The sequence below is a fragment of the Mobula hypostoma genome, chromosome 28 (assembly GCF_963921235.1).
Source record: "Mobula hypostoma chromosome 28, sMobHyp1.1, whole genome shotgun sequence".
NCBI classification, from domain to species: domain Eukaryota; kingdom Metazoa; phylum Chordata; class Chondrichthyes; order Myliobatiformes; family Myliobatidae; genus Mobula; species Mobula hypostoma.
Genome location: NC_086124.1, coordinates 6,764,448 through 6,789,743, shown reverse-complemented (window position 1 = coordinate 6,789,743; position 25,296 = coordinate 6,764,448). Strand labels below are relative to the sequence as shown.

At 42.8% G+C, this 25,296-nt stretch overlaps 1 protein-coding gene across 5 annotated transcripts in view; it reads left to right on the top strand.

Annotated features, from left to right (window-relative positions):
* Positions 1-21,069, top strand: part of taf12 (TAF12 RNA polymerase II, TATA box binding protein (TBP)-associated factor) — a 48,834-nt gene extending 27,765 nt beyond the window's left edge. For all 5 annotated transcript variants that reach the window (XM_063035083.1, XM_063035081.1, XM_063035080.1 and 2 more), the window contains 5 exons: positions 3,038-3,289; positions 8,549-8,626; positions 15,228-15,342; positions 18,463-18,551; positions 20,937-21,069. In XM_063035083.1, the coding sequence (XP_062891153.1) occupies positions 3,038-3,289; positions 8,549-8,626; positions 15,228-15,342; positions 18,463-18,551; positions 20,937-20,972 (570 nt within the window). In that variant the 3' untranslated portion in view covers positions 20,973-21,069. The remainder of the gene's footprint in view (positions 1-3,037; positions 3,290-8,548; positions 8,627-15,227; positions 15,343-18,462; positions 18,552-20,936) is intronic.
* The last annotated feature ends 4,227 nt before the right edge of the window (positions 21,070-25,296 follow it).

Below are 25,296 nucleotides of genomic sequence, written 5' to 3'. Positions count from 1 at the left end.
GAGTGTAAAAGTTCAAAGTACATTTATTATCGAAGTATGTATACATTATACAACCTTGAGATTCATCTTCTTACAGGCAGCCACAAAACAAAGAAACCCAAAAGACCTCCCCACTGCAGTCTGTAAGGAGCTTTTAGGTTCTCCCAGTGACTGTTTGGGTTTCCTCCAGTTTCTTCCCACAGTCCAAAGATGTACGGGTTGGTAGATTAATTGCTCATTGATAATTGCCCAGTGATTAGACTAGGGTTAAGTCAGGGGTTGGTGGGCCGGAAGGGCCTATTCCGTGCAGTACCTCTAAATCAAAGAAATAAACCCATTAAAAAAAATCGTGCAAGTGATATATGTAAGCAAAGAGCATTCGGAACTAAAAATGAAGCCTGGAGCAGGCCACGCCTCAGCCTCAGCTCAGTGCAGAGCCAATTGAACATCACAGAGCCCGTGATATAATATTAAAGATACGTCTAGTACAGCTATTAACCAGAGATTCTTGGTGTTCAGAATGGGAGGAAAAGGGTGAGTGGAGCAGTGGGCGAATCAAAGCAGAACAGACATTGTGGGATGAAGCATCTGTTTGTCTGCGGGACCATAATCTGTTCTAAAACACAACTTGTTACTAAGTGGGAGGCATTATCCAAGTTGATTCCCAGCAGAGTACTCTTGTCAGTCCCTTTTCCTGCCACTATTCTCTTCCAAGTGCCCATCAGCTCCTATCCGCTACTCATCAAAACTAAGGAGTAACTTACCACATCTTTGGGATGTGGGGTCGAGCAGGAGCACCCAGATGAACCCCACAATGGTGTCTCCCACCCAGTAACAAGTTGTGTTTTAGAACACATGACGGTACAGCACAGGAAGAGATATTTCGTCCCGCAATGTCTATGCCAATCATGGTGCCAAATTAAACTAAACCCATCTGTCTGTACAAGATCCACTTCGTCCATCCCCCTACGTGTTCTAAATGCCTTTTAAATCATTGTCGTATCTACTTCCACCACCTCCCAGGTGTCTACTTGTCAGTCCACAGCTGCCTCTTGTGCCAATTTGAGGCCACCCTCAGGGTGGAGGTGCAACACCTTATATTCCGTCTGGGTAGCCTCCAAACTGATGGCATGAATATCGATTTCTCCTTCTGGTAAACAAATTCTGCCTCCTCCACTCTACTTACCTGCCTATAATTTCCCCCGGGTTCCCGGGTTCCCTCCTCCTTCCCTTTCTCCTGTGGTCCACTCTCTTCTCCTATCAGATTCCATCCTCTGCAACCCTTGACCTTTCCCACTCACCTGGCTTCACTTATCACCTTACAGCTACCCTCCTTCCCCTCCCCCCCCCCACCTTTTTATTCTGGCATCGTCCCCCTTCCTTTCCCGTCCAGTCTTGGCCCAAAACTTTGACTGTTTATTCATTTCCATTAATACTGCCTAACCTGCTAAGTTCGTCCAGCATTTTGTGTGTGTTGCTCTGGATTTCCAGCATCTACAGTCTTGTGTTTATGATCTACCCCCTCTGTTTGTTTAATTTAATAAAAACTTGCCCTGCACATCTCTTTTAAACTTACCCCTCTCACCTTTAATACACGTCATCTAGCAATTGACAGAAAAAGATTTCTGACTCTCCACCTGATTTATACCTCTTGTAATTTTATAAACTAATCACATCCCCTCAGCCCAAATTTTGTGGGCCCTTTTGGAAGGATGTTGAGACTTTGGGGAAAGTGCAGAAGAGGTTTACCAGGGTGCTGCCTGATTTAGAGGGCATGTGCTATCGTGAGAGGCTAAATACACTTGTTTTTTTTTCTCTGGAGTGCTGGAGATCTGATATAGGTTTACAAGATTATGAGAGGCACAGATAGAGTGGACAGAGAGTATCTGTTTCCCAGGGTACAGATGCCTAATACCAGAGGGCATACATTGAAGATGAGAGGGGTAGGTTCAAGGGGGATATAAGGGGTTTGTTTTTTTCACTCAGAGTGGTGGATGTCTGCAATGTGCTGCCTGGTATGATGGTAGAAGCAAATATATTAGAGGCTTCCTCACATGGATGTGAGGAAGATGGAGGGATATGGACATGGAGTTGGTAGGAGGGATTAGTGTTTGGGTGTTTTTGATCTGCTTTTTAGCTGGTTTGGCACAATATTGAGGGCCAAAGGGCCTGTTCCTGTGCTGTACTGTTCGATGTTCAAATTTGTCCCTGCTTAAATATTTTTATCAACCAAAAACAAATGGCTTGAGTCAACTTTTATTCAGTATATTGTTTTGAGGTTATTAATGTAAATTGTATGCTAAATTTTACCTATTACTGCTAACAACCCTGACTGGTCAAACAAAACAGTCTTGCAGAGCAGACTCAATGGGCCAATGGCCTAATTCTGCTCCTATATCTTACGGTCTTGTACTCTATTATGGATGCAGACATTATAAATTGTATGGGTAAAGCTCTGGAGTTGTGATCTGTCAAATGACGGCACTATACACTGCAATGTGAGATTGCTATCAATTTCACTCTGAAAGCAAAAGCTTCAGATATTATAACTTTGTTGAAATATGCTGTTTTTTAATTGTTAAGATCTTAACATTGTATGCAAGTCCCAGCCGGAGACTCAGGAATACTGCTGCACTCAGATGTAGAAGGATTCTTCGTTGGTGTTTCCATAACAGTATTGTTTGACCAGTCAGGGTTGTTAGCCCTCAACTGAACCCCCAAACCTGAATGACCAGTGGACCACTGTTAGTCTGGCTTCTACCCTTTGACCTGTTTGGCATGGGTGATCCTACCAAGAGCCAAAGCACAAGGCCCTGACTCCAACCAACACAGCTCTCATGTCACTGAGGCACGCAAGCCTCCAAACCACGACAAGTTTGTGGTCCTCTTGGAGGTCATGGGATTCGGCTAGGGTTGAAAGGTGGGTTGCCGGGCAGTGCGGCTCGTTGGGCCAGAAGGACCTGTTTGGTGCTGTATCTTTGAATAATAAATAAAGCATAGGTTTGGAACTTGCTAAATTTACCCCAGAAATAACATTGTGCTTTTTATGTTCAAACAGCTAATCGGTCCTGGCCCACACACCCCGAAACAGAAACAGGATTTGGAGAAACTTAATGATTTAAAGGCCAAAGCCCAACAGATTATGAACCAGTTTGGACCTGCAACTCTAATAAACCTGACAAATTTTCCCTCCGTGAAGCCCGATCCATCAAGTACGCCGCCTCCAAATACAATGGCTAACAGTACTACCCTGGTAAAGATTCCTGGAACACCAGGCTCAGGAGGGCGCATGAGCCCAGAGGGCAACCAGGTATAGTCGGTTTAATATTTGATTGTCACTTGGTATCCCTTTTAGTTGAAGTGTTGTTTAATAAATTAAAATTAATTTATCTTTGATTTGATACCAGTATGAATTTGTGCAATAATGCTCAACGTTCAAAGTAAATTGATTATCAAAGTACTTGTATGTCACCATATACAACCCCGAGATTCATTTTCTTGCGGGCATTCCATGGTTAATGGAAAGAAGCACAAAAGACCAGGGGTTCCCAACCTTTTTTATACCATGGAGCAATACCATTAAGCCAGAGTTCTATGGATTCCAGGTTGGAAACCCTTGCAATAAGACCATAAGACAAAGGAGCAGAAGTAGGCCATTCGGCCCATCGAGTCTGCTCTGCCATTTTATCATGAGCTGATCCATTTTATCCTATTTAGTCCCACTGTCCCGCCTTCTCACCATAACCTTTGATGCCCTGGCTACTCAGATACCTATCAATCTCTGCCTTAAGTACAACCAATGACTTGGCCTCCACTGCTGCCCGTGGCAACAAATTCCATAGATTCACCACCCTCTGACTAAAAAAATTTTTTCGCATTTCTGTTCTGAAAGGGCGCCCTTCAATCCTGAAGTCATGCCCTCTCGTACTAGACTCCCCCATCATGGGAAACAACTTTGCCACATCCACTCTGTCCATGCCTTTTAACATTCGAAATGTTTCTATGAGGTCTCCCCTCATTCTTCTAAACTCCAAGGAATACAGTCCAAGAGTGGACAAACGTTCCTCATATGTTAACCCTCTCATTCCCGGAATCATTCTAGTGAATCTTCTCTGTACCCTCTCCAACGTCAGCACATCCTTTCTTAAATAAGGAGACCAAAACTGCCCACAGTACTCCAAGTGAGGTCTCACCAGCACCTTATAGAGCCTCAACATCGCATCCCTGCTCCTATTCTCTATTCCTCTAGAAATGAATGCCAACATTGCATTCGCCTTCTTCACTACCGACTCAACCTGGAGGTTAACTTTAAGGGAATCCCGTACGAGGACTCCCAAGTCCCGTTGCATCTCAGAACTTTGAATTCTTTCCCCATTTAAATAATAGTCTGCCCGTTTATTTTTTCTGCCAAAGTGCATAACCATACACTTTCCAACATTGTACTTCATTTGCCACTTCTCTGCCCATTCTTCCAATCTATCCAAGTCTCTCTGCAGACTCTCTGTTTCCTCAGCACTACCGGCCCCTCCACCTATCTTCGTATCGTCAGCAAACTTAGCCACAAAGCCATCTATTCCATAATCCAAATCGTTGATGTACAATGTAAAAAGAAGTGGCCCCAACACTGATCCCTGTGGAACACCACTGGTAACCGGCAGCCTACCAGAATAGGATCCCTTTATTCCCACTCTCTGTTTCCTGCCAATCAGCCAACGCTCTATCCACATATGTAACTTTCCTGTAATTCCATGGGCTCTTATCTTGTTAAGCAGCCTCATATGTGGCACCTTGTCAAAGGCCTTCTGAAAATCCAAATATACAACATCCACTGCATCTCCCTTGTCTAGCCTACTGGTAATTTCCTCAAAAAATTGTAATAGGTTTGTCAGGCAGGATTTTCCTTTAAGGAATCCATGCTGAGTTCTGCCTATCTTGTCATATGCCTCCATGTACTCTGTAACCTCATCCTTGACAATCGACTCCAACAACTTCCCAACCACCGACGTCAAGCTAACAGGTCTATAATTTCCTTTTTGCTTCCTTGCCCCCTTCTTAAATAGCGGAGTGACATTTGCAATCTTCCAGTCTTCCGGAACCATGCTAGAATCTATCGACTTTTGAAAGATCATCGCTAATGCCTCCGCAATCTCCACAGCTACTTCCTTCAGAACACAAGGGTGCATTCCATCTGGTCCAGGAGATTTATCGACCTTTAGCCTATTCAGCTTCCTGAGTACTTTCTCTGTCATAATTGTGGCTGCGCACACTTCTCTTCCCTGCCACCCTTGAGTGTCCGGTATCCTGCTGTCTTCCTCAGTGAAGACTGATGCAAAATACTTGTTCAGTTCCTCTGCCATCTCCTCATCTCCCATTACAATTTCTCCAGTATCATTTTCTATCGGTCCTGTATCTACTCTCACCTGTCTTTTACTCTTTATATACTTGAAAAAAGCTTTTAGTATCCTCTTTGATATTATTTGCTAGTTTCCTTTCATAGTTAATCTTTTCTCTCTTAATGACCTTCTTGGTTTCCTTTTGTAAGGTTTTAAAGACTTCCCAATCCTCTGTCTTCCCACTAATTTTTGCTTCCTTGTATGCCCTCTCCTTAGCTTTAACTTTGGCTTTGACTTCTCTTGTCAACCACGGTTGCATCCTTTTTCCACTCGAAAATTTCTTCTTTTTTGGAATATACCTGTCTTGCACATTCCTCATTTCTCGCATAAACTCCAGCCACTGCTGCTCTGCCGTCTTTCCCGCCAGTGTCTCTTTCCAGTCAATAGAATCAATGAAAAACCGCAATCGAAAGAGACAGACAAACCACCAATATGCAATAGAGAACATTGTAAATACAAAATAATAAATAAATAATTAATGAATAGAAAACAGGAGTTGTTGAGTCCTTAAAAGTAATTCTAAAGGTTTGAAATCAGTTCAGTGTTCGCGTGAGTGAGGTTATCCGCTCTGATTGAAAAGCCTGATGATTGAGGGGTAATAACTGTTCCTGAACCGAGTAGTGTGGGAATGTAGTGAATAAATTACCGGATTGACATTCACATTCCTGTACAGTACTGTGCAAAAGTCTTGCGCATATATAGCTAGGGTGCATAATGGATCTGTACAATAATGTAGTAATTTTATGTATTGCACTATACTGCCGTTGCAAAAAAAAGTTTCACGACTAATGTGAGTGATGATAAACCTGATTCTGATATGTGTCTCTATTGTGGAGTGAGAGTGGGAAGAGGGCAGGGAGAGGGGAATCGTAGTTGGGAAAAGGGGAGGGAGTGGGAAGCACCAGAGAGGCATTCTGTAATGATCAGTAAACCAATTGTTTGGAATGAAGTGACCTAGCCTGGAGTCTCAGGGCTGGGTGTGTTTGCACCTGTTACACCCACCCCTCCCTGGCACTCCTTCTCTGCCACCTGTCCCCCACCCCTCCAGCGGCACTCCACCCTCACCATTCCCAACTTCCTTGATTTACAAACTCGCTCTCTGCTCCACATTGAAAAATACAGTACTGTATGAACAGCATGTTGATCTGAACTTGATTTTGATAAATCTAGGAGTTTTAAAAATGTGGGAATGGTATGGCAGCACAGTTGGCACATAAACCTATTGGATAGACTAATTTGACTCTGCTGATCGTAACCGGACTGGCTAAACTTGATTGCAAACCTCCAACTTGCCCAAGCAAGCTGTTGGGTTTTAAGGCGTAATTGGGCTTGCACAATAAATGCTGATTTCACCAGCAGTGCCTGCATCACGTAGGCAAATAATGTTTTGTAAAAATGATTTTAAGTCTATGATATTGAATGCCAAGAACTCCTTGACCAATATTTTACTGTGTAATTTTAATTTTGGAAGTTATAGCTCCAAAGGTGAAAACAGTAACTTGAGCAAGGCTGTTGTATTGGAAAACCATCATTCTTTTCAGTACAAATATATTACTTAGTATAGAAGAGTATACCAGAGACCAGGTTGTTCATTTGTGATATATATCAAGGATCAACTTTATTCACAATATCCATTTACATCATTGATTCCCAACACGGGTGGTTTCCTGTCCTAAGGGGGCATTAAGGGAAGTAGAAGTCATTGGGGAGCATATATGATTCCTTGGGGAGGGGATGGTAAACGGCACCCTAACTTAAGGCACGAGACCTGGCCAACCATGTCAACTTGCTGCTGTCATCAACATCCGATAGACATTCCCAGTTTATGTCAATTTTCTATTTTAATTTAGCCTAAATAATGATAGATGAATAAATACAGTGCGATCTCTATGAGTCTGAAGGCGGTGAAGCCTTGAATTCTAATCCTGCTAAGAAACAGAACCTATAGAAAGTACGTCAATACAATGTTACATACCTGGAGTATAGTTTTATTCCGTTCCCATCAGATCAGTGATGCCCTGTGTGTCTTACCTGTGTAGTTCATCGTCAGTACCTTGCAGCCAAAAACCCCAGCCAGCGACTTTTTTCAAGCATGACTCTTGTAATATCTGCTATCAACAAAATTAAAGCTCATCCATTAAATTGCAAAATATTTCATCAGCTCTGCCAAGATAACAGTGAAGAGTTTGAACGCTTGCTTCTTTACACAGAAGTGTGTTGGCTGTCAAAAGGCTGCTGCTTAAAATGTTTCTTTGATCTTTTTGACAATAATGGTTGAATTTTTGCTCAACAAGAGCTTGGGAAACAAAATTGAACTTCTACGTGGAGGTGTGCATACCTAGCTGATCTGTATGACAAAATAAGCATTCTAAATATGAAACAGCAGGGTGAGAATTTCAATTTAATCCAGGCAAAAGCTGCAGTGTCTACTTTTATCAGAAAATTGGAATATATGAGCAAACCATTGGGTGAAGAATGTTCTCACAGTTTCCCTGCATAGAAAGTATGGCACTCTCTTTCACAGACGGTGATTTGCAAGAGTTCCTCCAGCATTTTGTGTGTGTGTTGCTTTGGAACAGCAGACTTTCTCATGGGTGTATAATCACTTTTAATGATGTTGACCAAGAGAAGTAAATATCTGGGTGCCAGGAGATGTATCCTCGCTTTATTCAAATTAGTGATGAGAGAAAATCTTGCAACTGCTGTTAAAGCCTTGGATTAAGAATCAATCCCACTAAATTCTGGCAATTTAGACAAGGGATCCCTTTGAGAATATGCTTCCCTTATCTGGCAAAAAAAAAAGAACTAGAATTACTGAAAGATAATCAGATTTAATTGCTGCAAAAATATCAGTAGTGAGCAGCAGAAATATCATACTTTAATAAATCAAAACACTTTGGACAAAAATCTAGAATCTTGACACAGCATTTGAACCGTGAAAATGCTCACTATTTAGATATCTGATTATTTGTGTTGCTTTGAGTCCGCTGGGGGAAAGGAGTGGTCAGGGAGTGGGGGAGATGAGTTCATGCACAGAACCTGTTAATGGCAACTTAATTTCCATATTTTAGAGCAAGTTATCTACTCTGTAAACACTGTACGCTAGATAAATTGTATGCTGTATGTCATTTTGTCATTAAGTACCTGTATGCTTTTTGATATAATTCTATCACTAGGTCCTGAGCAAGAAGAAACTCCAGGATCTAGTACGGGAAATTGATCCAAATGAGCAACTTGATGAAGACGTTGAGGAAGTAAGCTTTAGTTTCAAACTCATAGCTTTAAAAGTACAAAACCTTCATTCACTGTGTACATTGTGTTTTCTTTAGGCAAAAATTGATACCCATTTCTTCCTTGGATGGCCTATTCTGGGAGAATATTCTTCCCTTCTCGATTGCTCTGTCACAAGACGATGCCATTATTCCCATCATGCAGGGTGGCACCATAGTGTAGCGGTTGGCATAACAGTAATGCAGTGATCTGGATTCAGTTCCGCTGCTGTCGGTGGTGTTTGTACATTCTTCCCATGACCACGTGGATTTCTTCTCACTTCCCACAGGCCTACGTGTTCATAGATTAATTGGTCACGTGGGTGTGATTGGGCAGCATGACCTCAATGGACTCGAAGTGCCTGATACCATGCCTTATCTCTAAATAAAATACTTGCTACCTATTATGTTGCTGGCGTTTAGGGCAGCAATGACGATTCTCCATCCCTGACAGTGTTCAAGGCTTCCTTTACCGTGTCAGTCGCTTCTTCTTGGTTTGCACTACTGTCAGGCATGCAGTTCTCAGATGGAGACTCAGGAATACCATCACTCTCAGATGTTGAAGGATTCTTCATTGCTGTTTCCGTAACAATTTTGTTTGACCTGTCAGGGTTGTTAGCCCTGAGCTGAACCTAGAGGACCTCTAAGAAAAATAGATATCTTTTCCATTGCAGACCTCTTCTCCCTTCCAACTATTATTTAAAAAGCCTTTAAGATTGGAACATATTACTTAATCTCCACATTTTCATCCATTTTGTCATCTCCTTTACTGATAATTTTGCATTTTCACCTAGGTTTGCTGATCAATATATTCAATTTCTCCATTTTTTTGACTGTTGTATAATCCCTATTCATGTCAATTTGAGCAGCAAATTTTCCATTGTTGCTCTACAGAGGGCAGTAGAGAATATGTATGCAATAAGAAGTAGTTGGGGCTGGAAAAGAACCAGTGTGTGAATACACACTGTTAAGCTGTACAAATTCTGAAGGTTCAGTACCTGCTTATATACCGAAGAGAGTTCTGTGTCTGCTGCTCCTGAACATTGCAGAAGTATTTGGTGAGAATGCTGAGAATCTAAACAAGTTCAGCTGTACTATCTCCTGTGTGCAGTTTTGATCAGAGTGAGTGAGCCCTGTGTTGGTCAGGGTCAACCACAGATGTTGTATGCTAGCTGTCTAGATACGCAAGCCAGGGCAGTACAATTTGGAGACAAGCTGTTGCCCATGTAGCAAACTCCCCCTCTCCAAGCATCTGATTGAACCAAAAGGAACGGCGGAGACCGATACAGTTTGGCACCAGGAGTTGCCGGGTCAGCGTTGAACTCAACATAGGACTACCTTAAGGACTCCAGCTCCATATTTTTCCCTCGGAGTTTACTCCTGAAGCCTTCCCCATTAGTGGGTATAGCCACAAGGCAGCAGAGATACCTGTACAAGAGAGACGTGTTACACTCGAACTACAGGGGGACCAATATCCTTTCAGGGAGGTTTGTTAGTGCTATTGGGGAGGCTTTAAACTAGATTTGCAGGGGGATGGGAACCAGAGTGCCAGAGCTGACAGTGTGGCTGGGGTGAAAATAAATGATGTTAAAAGTTCAAGCAAATCCGCTGATAGAAAGGTTGTGAGTGGCGGTAAAAATTTTCTGAGGTGTATATATTTCAATGCTAGGAGTATTGCGGGGAAGGCGGATGAGTTGAGGGCGTGGATTGACACGTGGAATTATGACGTTATAGCAATTAGTGAAACTTGGCTACAGGAGGGGCAGGACTGGCAGCTTAATATTCCAGGGTTCCGATGTTTCAGATGTGATCAAGGCAGAGGAATGAAAGGTGGGGGAGTAGCATTGCTTGTTAGGGAAAATATTACAGCAGTGCTCAGGCAGGACAGATTAGAGGGCTTGTCTACTGAGTCCTTATGGGTGGAGCTGAGAAACCGGGAAGGTATGGCCACATTAGTGGGATCGTATTACAGACCACCCAATAGTCAACGAGAATTGGAAGAGCAAATCTGCAGAGAGATAGCAGGCAACTGCAGGAAACATAAAGTTGTGGTGGTAGGGGATTTTAATTTTCCACATATTGATTGGGACTCCCATACTGTTAGGGGTCTAGATGGTTTAGAGTTTGTAAAATGTGTTCAGGAAAGTTTTCTAAATCAGTATATAGAGGGACCAACTAGAGGGGATGCAGTATTGGATCTCCTGTTAGGAGACGAGTTAGGACAAGTGACCGAAGTCTGTGTAGGGGAGCACTTTGGTTCCAGTGATCATAACACCATTAGTTTCAACTTGATCATGGACAAGGATAGATCTGGTCCTAGGGTTGAGGTTCTTAACTGGAAGAAGGCCAAATTTGAAGAAATGAGAAAGGATCTAAAAAGCGTGGATTGGGACAGGTTGTTCTCTGGCAAGGATGTAATCGGTAGGTGGGAAGCCTTCAAAGGAGAAATTTTGAGAGTGCAGAATTTTTATGTTCCTGTCAGGATTAAAGGCAAAGTGAATAGGAATAAGGAACCATGGTTCTCAAGGGATATTGCAACTCTGATAAAGAAGAGGGAGTTGTATGACGTGTATAGGAAGCAGGGAGTAAATAAGGTGCTTGAGGAGTATAAGAAGTGCAAGAAAATACTTAAGAAAGAAATCAGGAGGGCTAAAAGAAGACATGAGGTTGCCTTGGCAGTCTAAGTGAAGGATAATCCAAAGAGCTTTTACAGGTATATTAAGAGCAAAAGGATTGTAAGGGATAAAATTGGTCCTCTTGAAGATCAGAGTGGTCGGCTATGTGCGGAACCAAAGGAAATGGGGGAGATCTTAAATAGGTTTTTTGCATCTGTATTTACTAAGGAAACTGGCATGAAGTTTATGGAATTAAGGGAAACAAGTAGTGAGATCATGGAAACTGTACAGATCAAAAAGGAGGAGGTCCTTGCTGTCTTGAGGAAAATTAAAGTGGATAAATCCCCGGAACCTGACAGGGTGTTCCCTCGGACCTTGAAGGAGACTAGTGTTGAAATTGCAGGGGCCCTGGCAGAAATATTTAAAATGTCGCTGTCTACAGGTGAGGTGCCGGAGGATTGGAGAGTAGCTCATGTTGTTCTGTTGTTTAAAAAAGGATCGAAAAGTAATCTGGGAAATTATAGGCCAGTAAGTTTAACGTCGGTAGTAGGTAAGTTATTGGAGGGAGTACTAAGAGACAGAATCTATAAGCATTTGGATAGACAGGGACTTATTAGGGAGAGTCAACATGGCTTTGTGCGTGGTAGGTCATGTTTGATCAATCTATTGGAGTTTTTCGAGGAGGTTACCAGGAAAGTGGATGAAGGGAAGGCAGTGGATATTGTCCACATGGACTTCAGTAAGGCCTTTGACAAGGTCCCGCATGGGAGGTTAGTTAGGAAAATTCAGTCACTAGGTATACATGGAGAGGTGGTAAATTGGATTAGACATTGGCTCAATGGAAGAAGCCGAAGAGTGGTAGTAGAGAATTGCTTCTCCGAGTGGAGGCCTGTGACTAGTGGTGTGCCACAGAGATCAGTGCTGGGTCCATTGTTATTTGTCATCTATATCAATGATCTGGATGGTAATGTGGTAAATTGGATCAGCAAATTTGCTGATGATACAAAGATTGGAGGTGTAGTAGACAGTGAGGAAGGTTTTCAGAGCCTGCAGAGGGACTTGGACCAGCTGGAAAAATGGGCTGAAAAATGGCAGATGGAGTTTAATACAGACAAGTGTGAGGTATTGCACGTTGGAAGGACAAACCAAGGTAGAACATACAGGGTTAATGGTAAGGCACTGAGGAGTGCAGTGGAACAGAAAATCTGGGAATACAGATACAAAATTCCCTAAAAGTAGCATCACAGGTAGATAGGGTCATAAAGAGAGCTTTTGGTACATTGGCATTTATTAATCAAAGTATTGAGAATAAGAGCTAGAATGTTATGATGAGGTTGTATAAGGCATTGGTGAGGCCGAATCTGGAGTATTCAGTTTTGGTCACCAAATTACAGGAAGGATATAAATAAGGTTGAAAGAGTGCAGAGAAGGTTTACAAGGATGTTGCCGGGACTTGAGAAACTCAGTTACAGAGAAAGGTTGAATAGGTTAGGACTTTATTCCCTGGAGCGTAGAAGAAAGAGGGGAGATTTGATAGAGGTTTATAAAACTATGATGGGTATGGATAGAGTGAATGCAAGCAGGCTTTTTCCACTGAGGCAAGGGGAGAAAAAAACCAGAGGACATGGGTTAAGGTTGCGGGGGGGTGGAGTTTAAAGGGAACATTGGGGGGGCTTCTTCACACAGAGAGTGGTGGGAGTATGGAATGAGCTGCCAGATGAGGTGGAAAATGCGGGTTCTTTTTTAACATTTAAGAATAAATTGGACAGATACATGGATGGGAGGTGTATGGAGGGATATGGTCCATGTGCAGGTCAGTGGGACTAGGCAGGAAATGGTTCGGCACAGCCAAGAAGGGTCAAAAGGCCTGTTTCTGTGCTGTAGTTTCTATGGTTCTATATGAGAACAGAGTTTTCCTCCTGGTTGAGCTGCCAAGTGCAGCTGGCGAGCCCCATCTGCCAAAGCGATTTGTTTGAAGGTACAAGTAACCTGCCTTTTGCCCCTTCTCCTATCAGTAGGAACAGTTCTGCTGGGCTTATTAGCTAAACCACACATGAAGGCCTGGAGCTGGTCTTGATCTTGGAGCTATTTGAGATGCACACCGTTGGGAGCATTTAATAGGTGGTGGGAGCTTATCCCCATGACAAACCCCAGCTATAACAACCTTAAGGAACCTTTGAAAGGAAAGGCATGGTTAAACTAGAAAGTGTGCCAAAAAGATTTATGATGATGTCGGCAGGATTGGGGGGCCGGAGTTGTAGGGAGAGGTTGGCCAGGCTAGCTCTTTATTCCTTGGAACATGGGAGAATGAGGGCAACCTTATAAAAATGTTTAAGATTATGAGAGGCATAGATAATGTGAATGGTGACAGTGTTTCCTCAGGGTTCCTGTACGGTACATAGATGTAGGCTGAGGGGGAAGTGATTTTAAATGGTCATGAAGGACAACTTTTTCACGCAGAGGTTGGTGAGTGTACAGATCAAGCTGCCAGAGGAAATGGCTGAAGCAATTGTTATTTAAGAAGCACATGGACTCATTGAACTGAAGGGCCTGTATCCTTGACTCTATATGCCATAATCAGTTGATTCAGGACAGTCAGGCCTAAGAATCCCGCAAAATTCTCTAAACCAGAGGTTCCCAACCTGGGGTCCATGGATCCCTCAGTTCATGGTAAGGCTCCAATGGCATTAAAAAGGGTTGGGAACCCCTGCTCTGAGCTGTTCAAATGTGATGTGTCTGACAGTGTTAGATTGAAAAGTTGTTTCTCTTTTTAAAAACCTCCACACTAGAGGGAGCTGATACCTATTTTTATATGTGTTTGTACTATAGTAGTGATGCCAATGTGTATTTTAAGATTACGGGGTGATTTTTTAAAAATTTGTCCTTGCTACTGTTTGAATAGAGAACTGTGTAATCTTGCTGTAAACATTTGGGAATAATTAAGTGAATTGCAGTTTTATCTTTATTAGTAATATTGGCATGTAACCCCTCAGAAGGTGCAATTCCCAATCTAAAAAGATAAGATCAGGAGCTCCGTCATTCGATCATGGCTAATTTATTTTCCCTCTCAACTTCATTCTCGTGCCTCCTCTTTGATGCCCTTCCTAATCAAGAACATAATCAATCTCCACTTTTCATATATTCAATGATGTGGTCTCCACAGCCACCTGTGGCCATGAATACCACAGATTGAGCACCTTCTGGCTAAAGGAATTTCTTCTCATCTCTGTTCTAAAGGGATGTCCTTGTGGTCCTCTAGTCCAAGACTCTCCCACTACTGCAAATATCCTCTGCAATCTACCTAGACCTTGTATGGCTGACCTAATCTTACAATTGCATGGTTGGTTTGATTTGCTGTCCGATCTTAGCAATCCCTTTACAAACATTTCGTCACCATATGAGGAGACGTCATCGGGAGCTGGACTCCCTAAGGCAGTTCAATGCTGACTGGCAACTCCTGCGTTGCTTCTGGTACCAAACTGTATCGGTGTCTGCTGTTCCTTTAGATTCATCAGATGCGTGGATGGGGGAGCTTACTACATGGGCAACAGCTTGCTGTCCATATTGTACTACCCAGGCTTGGGTATCTAAACATCTAGTATACAATATCCATGGTCCTTGCAAATATAAATAAATAGCAATAAATAACAAGAACGTGAAATAACAAGATAAAGAGTTTTTAAAGTGAGAATCACTGGATGTGGGAACATCACAATAGATGAGTGTAGTTATCCCCATTTGTTCAAGAGCCTGATGGTTGAGGGGTGGTAACTGGTTTTGAACCTGGTGATGCGAGTCCTGAGGCCCTTGTACCTTCTACCTGATGGCAGCAATGAGAAATGAGCATGAGCTGGGTGGTGGAGATGTCTGATGGTGGATGCTGCTTTCCTATGACAGTGTTTCATGTAGATGCATTATACTGTTAATGAAAGAGCCTTTAATCCATGTTTTTCTTTCCCTTTTCAATACAGATGCTTTTGCAGATTGCCGATGATTTTATCGAAAGTGTGGTGAGCGCTGCTTGTCAGTTAGCACGTCACCGGAAGTCAAACACACTGGAAGTCAAGGATGTTCAGTTGCATCTAGGTATGTTTTGCATTAGTGCTTTTATCATAAACATGTCAGCACATGCATATGGTTGCACAAGAAGGAAAAGATTTCATAAAATATTTGGCCCAACTCTCCTCAGCCAATCAAAGCTTTGGATATGTAAAAAAACACACATTGGGGCTGCACGGTAGTGTAGTATTTAGTACAACGCTTTACAATACCAGCGACTGTGGTTCAATTCCCGTCACTGCCTGTAAGGGGTTTGTACATTCTCCTCGTTTTTATGTGGGTTTCCTCTGGGTGCTCTGGTTTCCTCCCACAGTCCAAAGACATACTGGTTGGTAAATTAGTTAGTCATTGTAAATTGTCCTGTGATTGGGCTGGGGTTAAATTGGGGGATTGCTGGGTGGTGCGGCACAGAAGGACCTATTCCACGGTGTCTCGCAATAATAATAATCAAATGCTGAAGGAACTTAGCAGGTCAGGCAGCATCTATAGAGGGAAGTAAACAATTGATGTTTTGGGCCAAGTCCCTTCATTTATTCCCGAAGAGTCGACTGTTTATTCCTCTCAATAGATGCTACCTGACCTGCTGAGTTCCTCGACCATTCGGTGTGTGTTGCTTAAGGTTTCCAGTATCTGCAGAATCTCTTGTTTCTTGGGGTACAAATTAGTGTTTTCCTGAAAATGGCAGCACACATACAGCAGACAGGGTAGTGGTAAGGCATGCGGCATGTTTGGTTAGGGTGGCAAGGTAGTGTAGCAGTTAGCATAACCCCATTGCAGTACCAGCAACCCAGGTTCGATTCCTGCCACTGTCTGTAAGGAGTCTTTACATTCTCCCCGTGACCGCATGGGTTTCCTCCGGGTGCTTCGGTTTCCTCCCACAGTCCAAAGACGTATAGATTGTTAAGTTAATTGGTCACATGGGTGTAATTAGGCTTGTTGGGCCAGAAGGGCCTGTTACTGTGTTGTATCTTTAAATGAACGTAAAGAGTTGTGACATCACATTACAGCTATATATGACATTGGTGAGACCACACCTGGAATATTGTGTGCAGTTCTGGGAAGCAAAGCTAGAGAAATTGCAGATAAGATTCATAAGGATGTTGACTTGAAGGCACTGGAACTGTTTTCTTTGAACTCCATGGGGCGGCACGGTAGCGTAGTGGTTAGCATGACGATTCACAGCACAGGCGACCAGGGTTCGATTCCAGCTGTTGCCCGTTGTATGTTCTCCCCATGACTGTGGGTTTCTTCCAGCATACTCTCACAGTCCAAAGATGTATAGATTTCCAGAATCGTCAAGCGTATTGTGTGTTGGATCTGTGGTCACTGTTGCAGTTTAGGAAATATAATGAGCTATTTATCTGCAAAGATATTAATATAATAATGACCAGACAACTTACTTATGGCATTCCTTTTTATAGTTACCTGAAGCATAACTTCCAAGATGGATAGTTATCAGGTCATCAGACATGGTAACCATCGAGATGGTAGCAATTACTAGGGATGGGCAATAAATGGTGGCTTAGCTGGTGACACCCGCATCCTGTAAATTAATAAGTAATTTTTTAGAAAATAGAATGTAGTGTTTTGTCTCAGCAATTCCATTTGAGAATGCAAGGAAGGTGTAGCGTGTTTGTTGTTGTTCCTTTCTGTACATCGGGCAACAACCTTGCTGGTTCCTTAACATTTGTTTGTTTTTTACGAGGATGAGTTGCTAGCTCGACACTCCAAGCATGCAAGGTGGCGCCCAGATTCGAACCTGGGACCATTGAACCATCTGCCTTGAAATCCGACGCAAATGCCACTACATCACCAATTGGCACATAGCATGATTTTCATTTCTAGAGCCTAGGATCCAAGGACACAGCCTCAGAGTAAAGGAACATCCCTTCAAAGTTGAGATGAAGAGGAATTTCTTCACCCAGAGAGCCTGTGAACTTGTGGACTTCATTGCCACAGAGGGCTATGGAGGCCAAATCATTAAGTGTATTTATGGTAGAGATTGTTAATTTTTTGATTAGAAGGGAAGTTAAGGGTTATAGGAAGAAAGTGGAAGAATGGGGTTCCTTTGTGTCTGGAGTCAGAGACCAAATAGGAAAAAGAAATTTCCTTCCACAAAGACACCAGAAGAGCAATTATTTCAATCCACTGGTTTCAAAACCACCACTAACAATTGTTTTTATTCCAAATTCATTTAATTAGCCAATTTAAGTTCCACATTTATTGTGGTGAAATCTAAACTTGTGTCTCTATCTGTACCATCCAGCTCTCCTAACCGCTTATGTAACTGTACCATGATGTTGAGTTCAATTCTCAGTGTGACCCTTAGAATTACTGATAGTTCATTATTTGGGGTGGGGTAACACTCTAATGTTGTGTAGACTTCTTAATGACATTGATGTACAAGTCCATAATACATGGGAGCAGAATTAGGGCAGTCTGCTCCACCATTTCATCATGGCTGATTTATTATCCCTCTCGACCCCATTTTCCTGCCTTCTCCCCGTAACCTTTGCCATCCTGACTACAGTAATCAAGAACCTATCAACCTCCACTTTAAATATACCCAATGATTTGGCCTCCACAGGTGTCTGTCACTATGAATTCCACAGATTCACTATCCTCTAGCAAAAGAAATTCCTCCTCACCTCCGTTCTAAATGGACGTCCCTCTATTCTGAAGCTGTGTCCTCTGGTGTTGGACTCCCCCACCATAGGAAGCATCATCTCCACATCCACTCTTTTGAGACCTTTCAACTTTCGATAGGTTTCATTGAGATCTCCCCTCATTCTTCTGAATTCCAGTGAGTAGAAGCCCAAAGCCATCCTCAAATGACATGTCTTGCAATCTCTGAATCATTTTCACGAACCTTCTCCTGTTTCAGCACATCCTTTCCTAGATAAAGGGCCCAAAACCGTTCACCATACTCCAAGTGAAACCTCACCAGTGCCTTATAAAGTCTCAACATTACATTCTTGCTTTTATAAAGTTGTTATACTTAATCTCAGGAATTGTTAACCAATGTGATTTTCAAGTGATATTAACCAATAATTTTATTTTGGAGATTTTTTTAAAAATGGTGTTCAGTTTGCATGCAGTTGTAATGATTGTGGATATTTGAATTTTTGCATGTTCTATTTTAAACAGAACGTCAGTGGAATATGTGGATACCAGGATTTGGTTCAGATGAAATTAGGCCGTATAAGAAGGCCTGCACAACAGAAGCTCATAAACAGGTTGGATATTTAATTTCTTTAAAAATATATTTTAAAACTGAGGTAAAATTGTAATAAAATTATTTAAAATCTAATAAAGTGTATAAGCAATTGACCTTTCTCATAAGCCACCTGTCGATCTGATGCTCAAAGGCCTGGGTTGAGTGGATGCAGAGAGAGGGGATGTTTCCAGTAGTGGGAGAGTCAAAACAGAGGCCACAGCCTCGGAATAGAAGGGCGTCCCTTTAGAACTGAGATGAAGAAGGATTTCTTGAACCAGATGTTGGTGAATCACTGGAATTTGTTGCCTCAGATGTTCTGGAGGCCAAGTCATTGGGTATATTTAGGGCGAAGACTGGTAAATATGGAATAAGCTGCCAGAGGAAGTGGTTGAGGCAGGTACAATAGTGTCATTAAAGAAGCTCTTGGTTAGGTACATGAAGGAGCAAGGCTTAGAGAGATGTAGGTGGGAGCTGTAGTTTGGATGGACTTGTTGAGCCAAAAGGCCTACAGTACTGTACAAATGTCTTGGGCATATATATATAGCTAGGGTGCCTAGTACAGTATTTGACAACGTGGAGTGGAAAGCGAGTTTGTAGGTCTGGCAGGAGCAAAGGATGTTGGAAATGGCAAGGGTGGAGCGCCACGGGAAGGGTGTGAGACAGGTGGCAGAGAAGGAGAGCCAGTGGCGGGGGGGAGGTGGGCGGGTGGCACGGGTGCAGATGTAGATACACCCAGCCCTGAGACACCAGGAAAGGTCATTTCATTCCAAACAATTGGTTTATTGATCATTACAGAACGTCTCTCTGGTCCTTCCCAGTCCCTCCCCTCTCCCTTCCCCTTTTCCCAACCATGATTCCCCTCTCCCTGCCCTCTTCCCACTCTCAGTCCACAGTAGAGGCCCAATCAGGTTTATCATCACTCATATGTGACATGAAATTCATTTTTTGTGGCAGCAGTACAGTGCAATAAAAATTACTACAGTACCATGCAAAAGTCTTAGAGACTCTCACTCTATTTATGTGTCTAAGATTTTTGCACAGTCTGTATGTCATAAAGTTTATTTTTTTTTTGGCAGTATTAGTACAGTGGAATACATAAAATCACTGCAGAACCGTGCAAGAGTCTTAGGGACCCTAGCGATATGTATCTGCCCAAGACTTTTGCACAGTACTGTATATTCTGGTGTATTGCTCTCTGATTCTATTTGATAATCAACACAATGGTCAAGTAAATTCATCACCTTTAACAGTTACTAAAGTTGTTATATGGTCCATTTGTTTTTGAACTTGTCTGAAGATTATAGTTACCATTAATTTCATTTATTTGAACATTTGAACTCCATTAATTGGAGCAGCACGGTAGCGTAGTGGTCAGCACAAAGCTTTATGCTACAGGCGACCTGGGTTCAATTCCCGCCTCTGTCTGTACGTTCTCCCTGTGACCACGTAGGTTTCCTCAGGGGGCTCTGGTTTCCTCCCACAGTCCAAAGACCTACCGGTTGGTAGGTTAATCGGTCATTGTAAATTGTCCCGTGATTAGACTAGGGTGAAATTGGGGGATTGCTGGGTGGTGTTGCTCAAAGGGGCCTATTCTGCGCTGTATCGCAATAAATTAATTCTACCTGTGGAATTAGTGCCAACAGTTATTTTAGTGTAGGGTTGTTTTGTTGCCCTGGGAATTAATTCTATTAATAGCACAGGGCATGCTAATTTTAAAATAGTTCATACATAGAAACAGGGAAAGGTAGGACATAGGAGCAGGCATAGGTAAGCCAGCCGTACGGCACTGTTCAGTTTGGCTCATCGTACTGAACATTGTCACAGGTGAGGAACTACTGAAACCCGAAAATACTGAGCCCAGCCTCTTTCAGTTCATTTACAATTTCCTTGATAATTGTAAGGTCAGAATAGATATGTAGGGAATACAGGCCCTCACCATAGACTTCAGCTACAGTGCAGGTCAGAAGCTGAAAAGTGGTTCAACCCCTGTCATGCCAATGCCATTCCACCATCTACAATGCACATCAGGTGATTATAGGCAGAAAGGTTCGATTGCAACACTTAAGAGACATTTGGATACGTATACAAACAGAGGTAGCTTGGTCCATATACCCACAATGAAATTAGCCAACTGACTGGCAGTGTATCATTGGCAGTAAATTCTTACCCATTCCTCAATGCATAGACCTTGGAGGACTTGTTCAAGTAATAATTTCACAAACCTTTAATGGACAGAGGAAATAGGGCACATTGCCTTGTTTTATTTTTGGGAACAAACTTATTCTAATATCTTCATCGAACTGCGTCAATTTCAGTTTCAGAAATTACACTTCTGGATGGTATGTTTTCACAAATGTAAAATAAATCATATCTTTGCTTGACCACGCACTTTTCTTTCTTACAGAGAATGGCACTAATACGCAAAACAACCAAAAAATAAAGCTTGGATGAAGAGATAATTTCTACAGCAAGGTTCTGGACATCACAATACATTCTCAGGCTTAACCCCCCCCCCCCCCCACCGCTCCCCGAACCCCCAAATTCCGTCAAGGAACCTGGAACAGCTGACGGTGTGTTTATTGTGAAAATGAACCAAAATGACGTGACTTCGTACCTGTAACCAACACACTGTAAGAAACTCGTTCGGTGCTTGACTCTCCTTCCGAATACAAACTTTAAGGACTTGTACAAAGCGAATGGTGTGTGTGCGCGTGTGTGAAACTGTGCTGTTTTTTTGTTGATTAATGGTAGCGTGATCTATTGGGACTTGGTGGAGTGTTAAGTAGTTGGTTTTCATATCTTTGTATAGAGGAAATGTTGACCATTTTTGCCAATAAAATATTACTCAACTTGAGTGAAAGCAATACGTTTATAACCCATGCTGTTAAAATCCTACTGCTGCCAGGGTGATTGTGGAAAAACTCTCCGATATTGCTTGTAGGATAAGGTTTCTTTTATGATTTACTTTTACTTTATAATTTTAAAAATCTGTCCCTGTAATGGCTCTTAGTCATTCTCTCCTTTATTAATGAGATACAGCACAGTAACAGGCCCTTCGGCCCAACAGTCCTGTGCTGCCCAGTTACACCAATGTTTCCGAGGGTGTGGGAGTCCAAGGCCAGAGCACACATCCTCAGAATAGGGGGCTGTCCTTTTAGAATGGAGATGAGGAGGAATTTCTTTAGCCGGACAGTGATGAATCTGTGGAATTCATTGTTACAGGTGATTGTGGGGGGCCAAGTCATTAGGTATATTTAAGGCAGAGATTGATACAGCGAGAAGGCGGGAGATTGGGGCTGAGAGGGAAAATGGGTCAGCCATGATGAAATGGCTCGAGGGGCCGAGGGGCCTAATTCTGCTCCTATATCTTTTCTTTGAAATGTGAGGAAACCGGAGCACTTGGAAGAACTGTACTGTCCCAAAGGGACACGATTCCTAGTCTTGCTGGGTTTTCTTATCTAGGACTTGCCCTATTAATTTTCTGTATGAATATCGCCACCCTTAATTATAACACTAACCTGAATTGTGCTCAGTGCTATTGATCTGTAATTAACTGGTTACAATTTAATCCACTGATTTCTCCCTCCAGCTTTTCCTCACAGGCTAGATGTAGACAATTACTGCCTTCTTCAACTATCTTTGATTTGGCAGAGGGAAGGCTCGTACCCAATAATTACCATAGCACACACATTAAGCTGCTCAAAAAAATCCACAAGGACTTTAATGTTTCAAAGAAAAATTTATTATCAAAGTATATACATGTCACCACATACAACCCTGAGATTCATTATCCTGTGGGCATACTCAGTAAATCTATAGAATAGTAACTATAACAGGATCAATGAAAGATCAACCAGAGTGCAGAAGACAACAAACTCTGCAAATGCAAATATAAATAAATAGCAATAAATAATGAGAACGTGAGATAATAGATAGAGTTCTTAAAGTGAGATTATTTGTTGTGGGAACATCTCAATGCATGGGGAAGTGAATGTAGTTATGCCCATTTGTTCAAGGGCCTGATGGTTGTGCGGTAGTAACTGTTCTTGAACTTGGTAGTACAAGTCCGGAGGTTCTTGTGGCAGTACCTGATGGCAGCAGCGAGATAAAAGCATGGCCTGGGCGGTGAGGATCTCTGATGATGGATGCTGCTTTCCTACAACAGCTCAGTGGTTGGGAGGGCTTTACCCATGATGTACTGAGCTGAATTCACTACCTTTTGTAGGACTTTTTGTTCAAGGGCATTAGTGTTTCCATACCAGACCATGACACAGCCACTCAATACACTCTCCACTACACAGCTATAGAAGTTTGTCAAAAGTTTTAGGTGTCACACCGAATCTCTGTAGACTCCTAAGGAAGCCAGCCTGAGCCCCCAAATCCTCAAGACTTTCTCCAGGGGCACCATTGAGAGCATCCTGACTGGCTGTATCACTGCCTGGTATGGGAATTGCACCGACCTTGATCGCTGGGCACTGCAGAGTGTGGTGCGGACAGCCCAGTTCATCTGTAGATATGCACTTCCCTTCGTTGAGGACATTTACAGCAGCAGGTGCATAAAGAAGGCCTGGAGGATCATCAAGGGTCACCAGTCACCCCAACCATAAACTGCTTCAGTCTGGCACAGCATTAAAACCAGGACCAACAAGCCATGGGACAACTTCTTTGTACAGGCTATTAGTCTTATAACTTCACATCTGCACATTGCAATGGAGTCATTACACAAAGATTTTTGCTCCCTCACGTTGTGGGATGGATGTAAGATTTAAATAAATGCAAAGTAGAGGTGTCGCTGTGCTTTCTTTGCAATGTTATTTGCATGCTGGTTCCAAGGCAGCTCCTCTGAAATACTAACAACTAAGAATTAAAGTTGCTAACCCTCTCCACCTCTGATCCTTCGATGAGGTCTGGCTCATGGACCTCCGGTTTCTAAGAGCTTATTGGAGCTTAGAATTATACAGATTAATTTATCATCGAAACAACCCGTGAAATGCATTGCTCACAGAACGACCAGCACTCCCAAGAAGACAGCCAGCAAGTGTCGGTGCCAACATAGCATACCCATCATGCTAGCAGAGCACAAGATATCAACAACAGCAAAACAAGCCCCATTCCTCTCTCCCCATCACCCACCCATGCACATACAGTCCTGTAACCCTAGGACTGGACATCTTTAACCTCCAGCCACCAGCGGGATTTGTTGATTCACAGACATTGAGCCTTTGACTTCCCTCAGCCCTCGAGCCATGATCTCAGAGTAAGACCTCTGCAATCCCATCCCCACTTATTTCCTTTCAGCAAATTCTATAGCCTCATTTACAAGACAAGTCAATACCACTTCTCTGTGCTTGGAATTTAACAGCAGTAGCAACAGATTAGACGGAGTCAAGATTTTCCTTCATGGAGTCATAGAAATCTACAGCACAGTAACAGGCCCTTTGGCCCATCTAGTCTGTGCCGAACCATTTAAGCTGCCTATTCTCGTCAACCTGCACCTGCCTAGCTCTCCGTACCCCTACCATCCATGTACCGATCCAAACTTATCTTAACCGTTGAAATTCAGCTTGCACACACCACTTGGGCTGGCAGCTCGTTCCATACTTTCACCACCCTCTCTTTCCCCTCATGTGTCCTTAAATATTCCACCTTTCACCCTGAGCCCATGACCTCTAGTTGTAGCCCCACACAACCTCAGTGGAAAAAGCCTGCTTGCATTTACCCTATCTATACCCCTCAGTCTTTCATACCGCTATCAAATCTCCCCTCAGTTTTCTACATTCTACCTGTTCAATCTTTCCTTGTAATTCCGGTCTCCCTAGTCCCGTCAACATCCATGTAAATTTTCTCTGTACTCTTTAAAACTTTTTACACCTTTCCTGTAGGTAGGTGACCAACACTGCATTCAATACTCCAAATTAGGCATCACCAACATCTTCAACATAACATCCCATCCCATCTTCACATCCATGCCCATTTTCTAGACTAATTAGTAGTACAGCTCTTCAGAGTGAGGGCAAAGTTAAAGTGATTAGTCTGGTCCAAGTTTAGGAGAACAAGCCAATCGCTCTGACAACGTGGATCCCAAACAGGCTTGGAGATAGATGCTGGTTAAAACCAAGGCTTCAGGAGCATTAGCGTATGGAGTCCTTCACTCAAGGGTATGAAGCCAGAGGCTTTTTGAACCAGAGATCAGTACAGTAGTGTAGCAGTTATGTTAGTGCAACGCTTTACAGGAGCAACAGCGATCACCAAACAGGATTCTATTCCTGCTGTTTGTGAGGAGCGTGTACGTTCTCCCAGTGACCGTGTGGGTTTCCTTCAGCTGTCCCGGTTTCCTGCCACACTCCAAAGACTTGCGGTTACTACACCGTGGGCATGCTAGGTTGATGACTCTTGCAGGCTGCAGAGTCCTTCAATTGTGCTGGTCATCGGTGCATTTCAATGTAGGTTTTTATAAGACAGGAGCAGAATTAGGCTATTTGGCCCCCACCAAGCCTGCTCCACCACTTGATGGTGGCTGATTTATTTTCCCTCCAACCCCATTCTCCTGCTTTTTCCCATACCCTTTGAAGCCTTTGCTAATCAAATGCCTATCAACCTCTACTTTAATATCACCAGTGACTTGGTCTCCATAGCCGTCTATGGCAATTAATCCCACAGATTCCATGCCCTCCGGCTAAAGAAATTCCTTCTTTTCTCTTCAGAATAGAGGCAGTTTCTTTGTTGGATCGTTACTAGATGAATGAACTATTGCCATCATTATG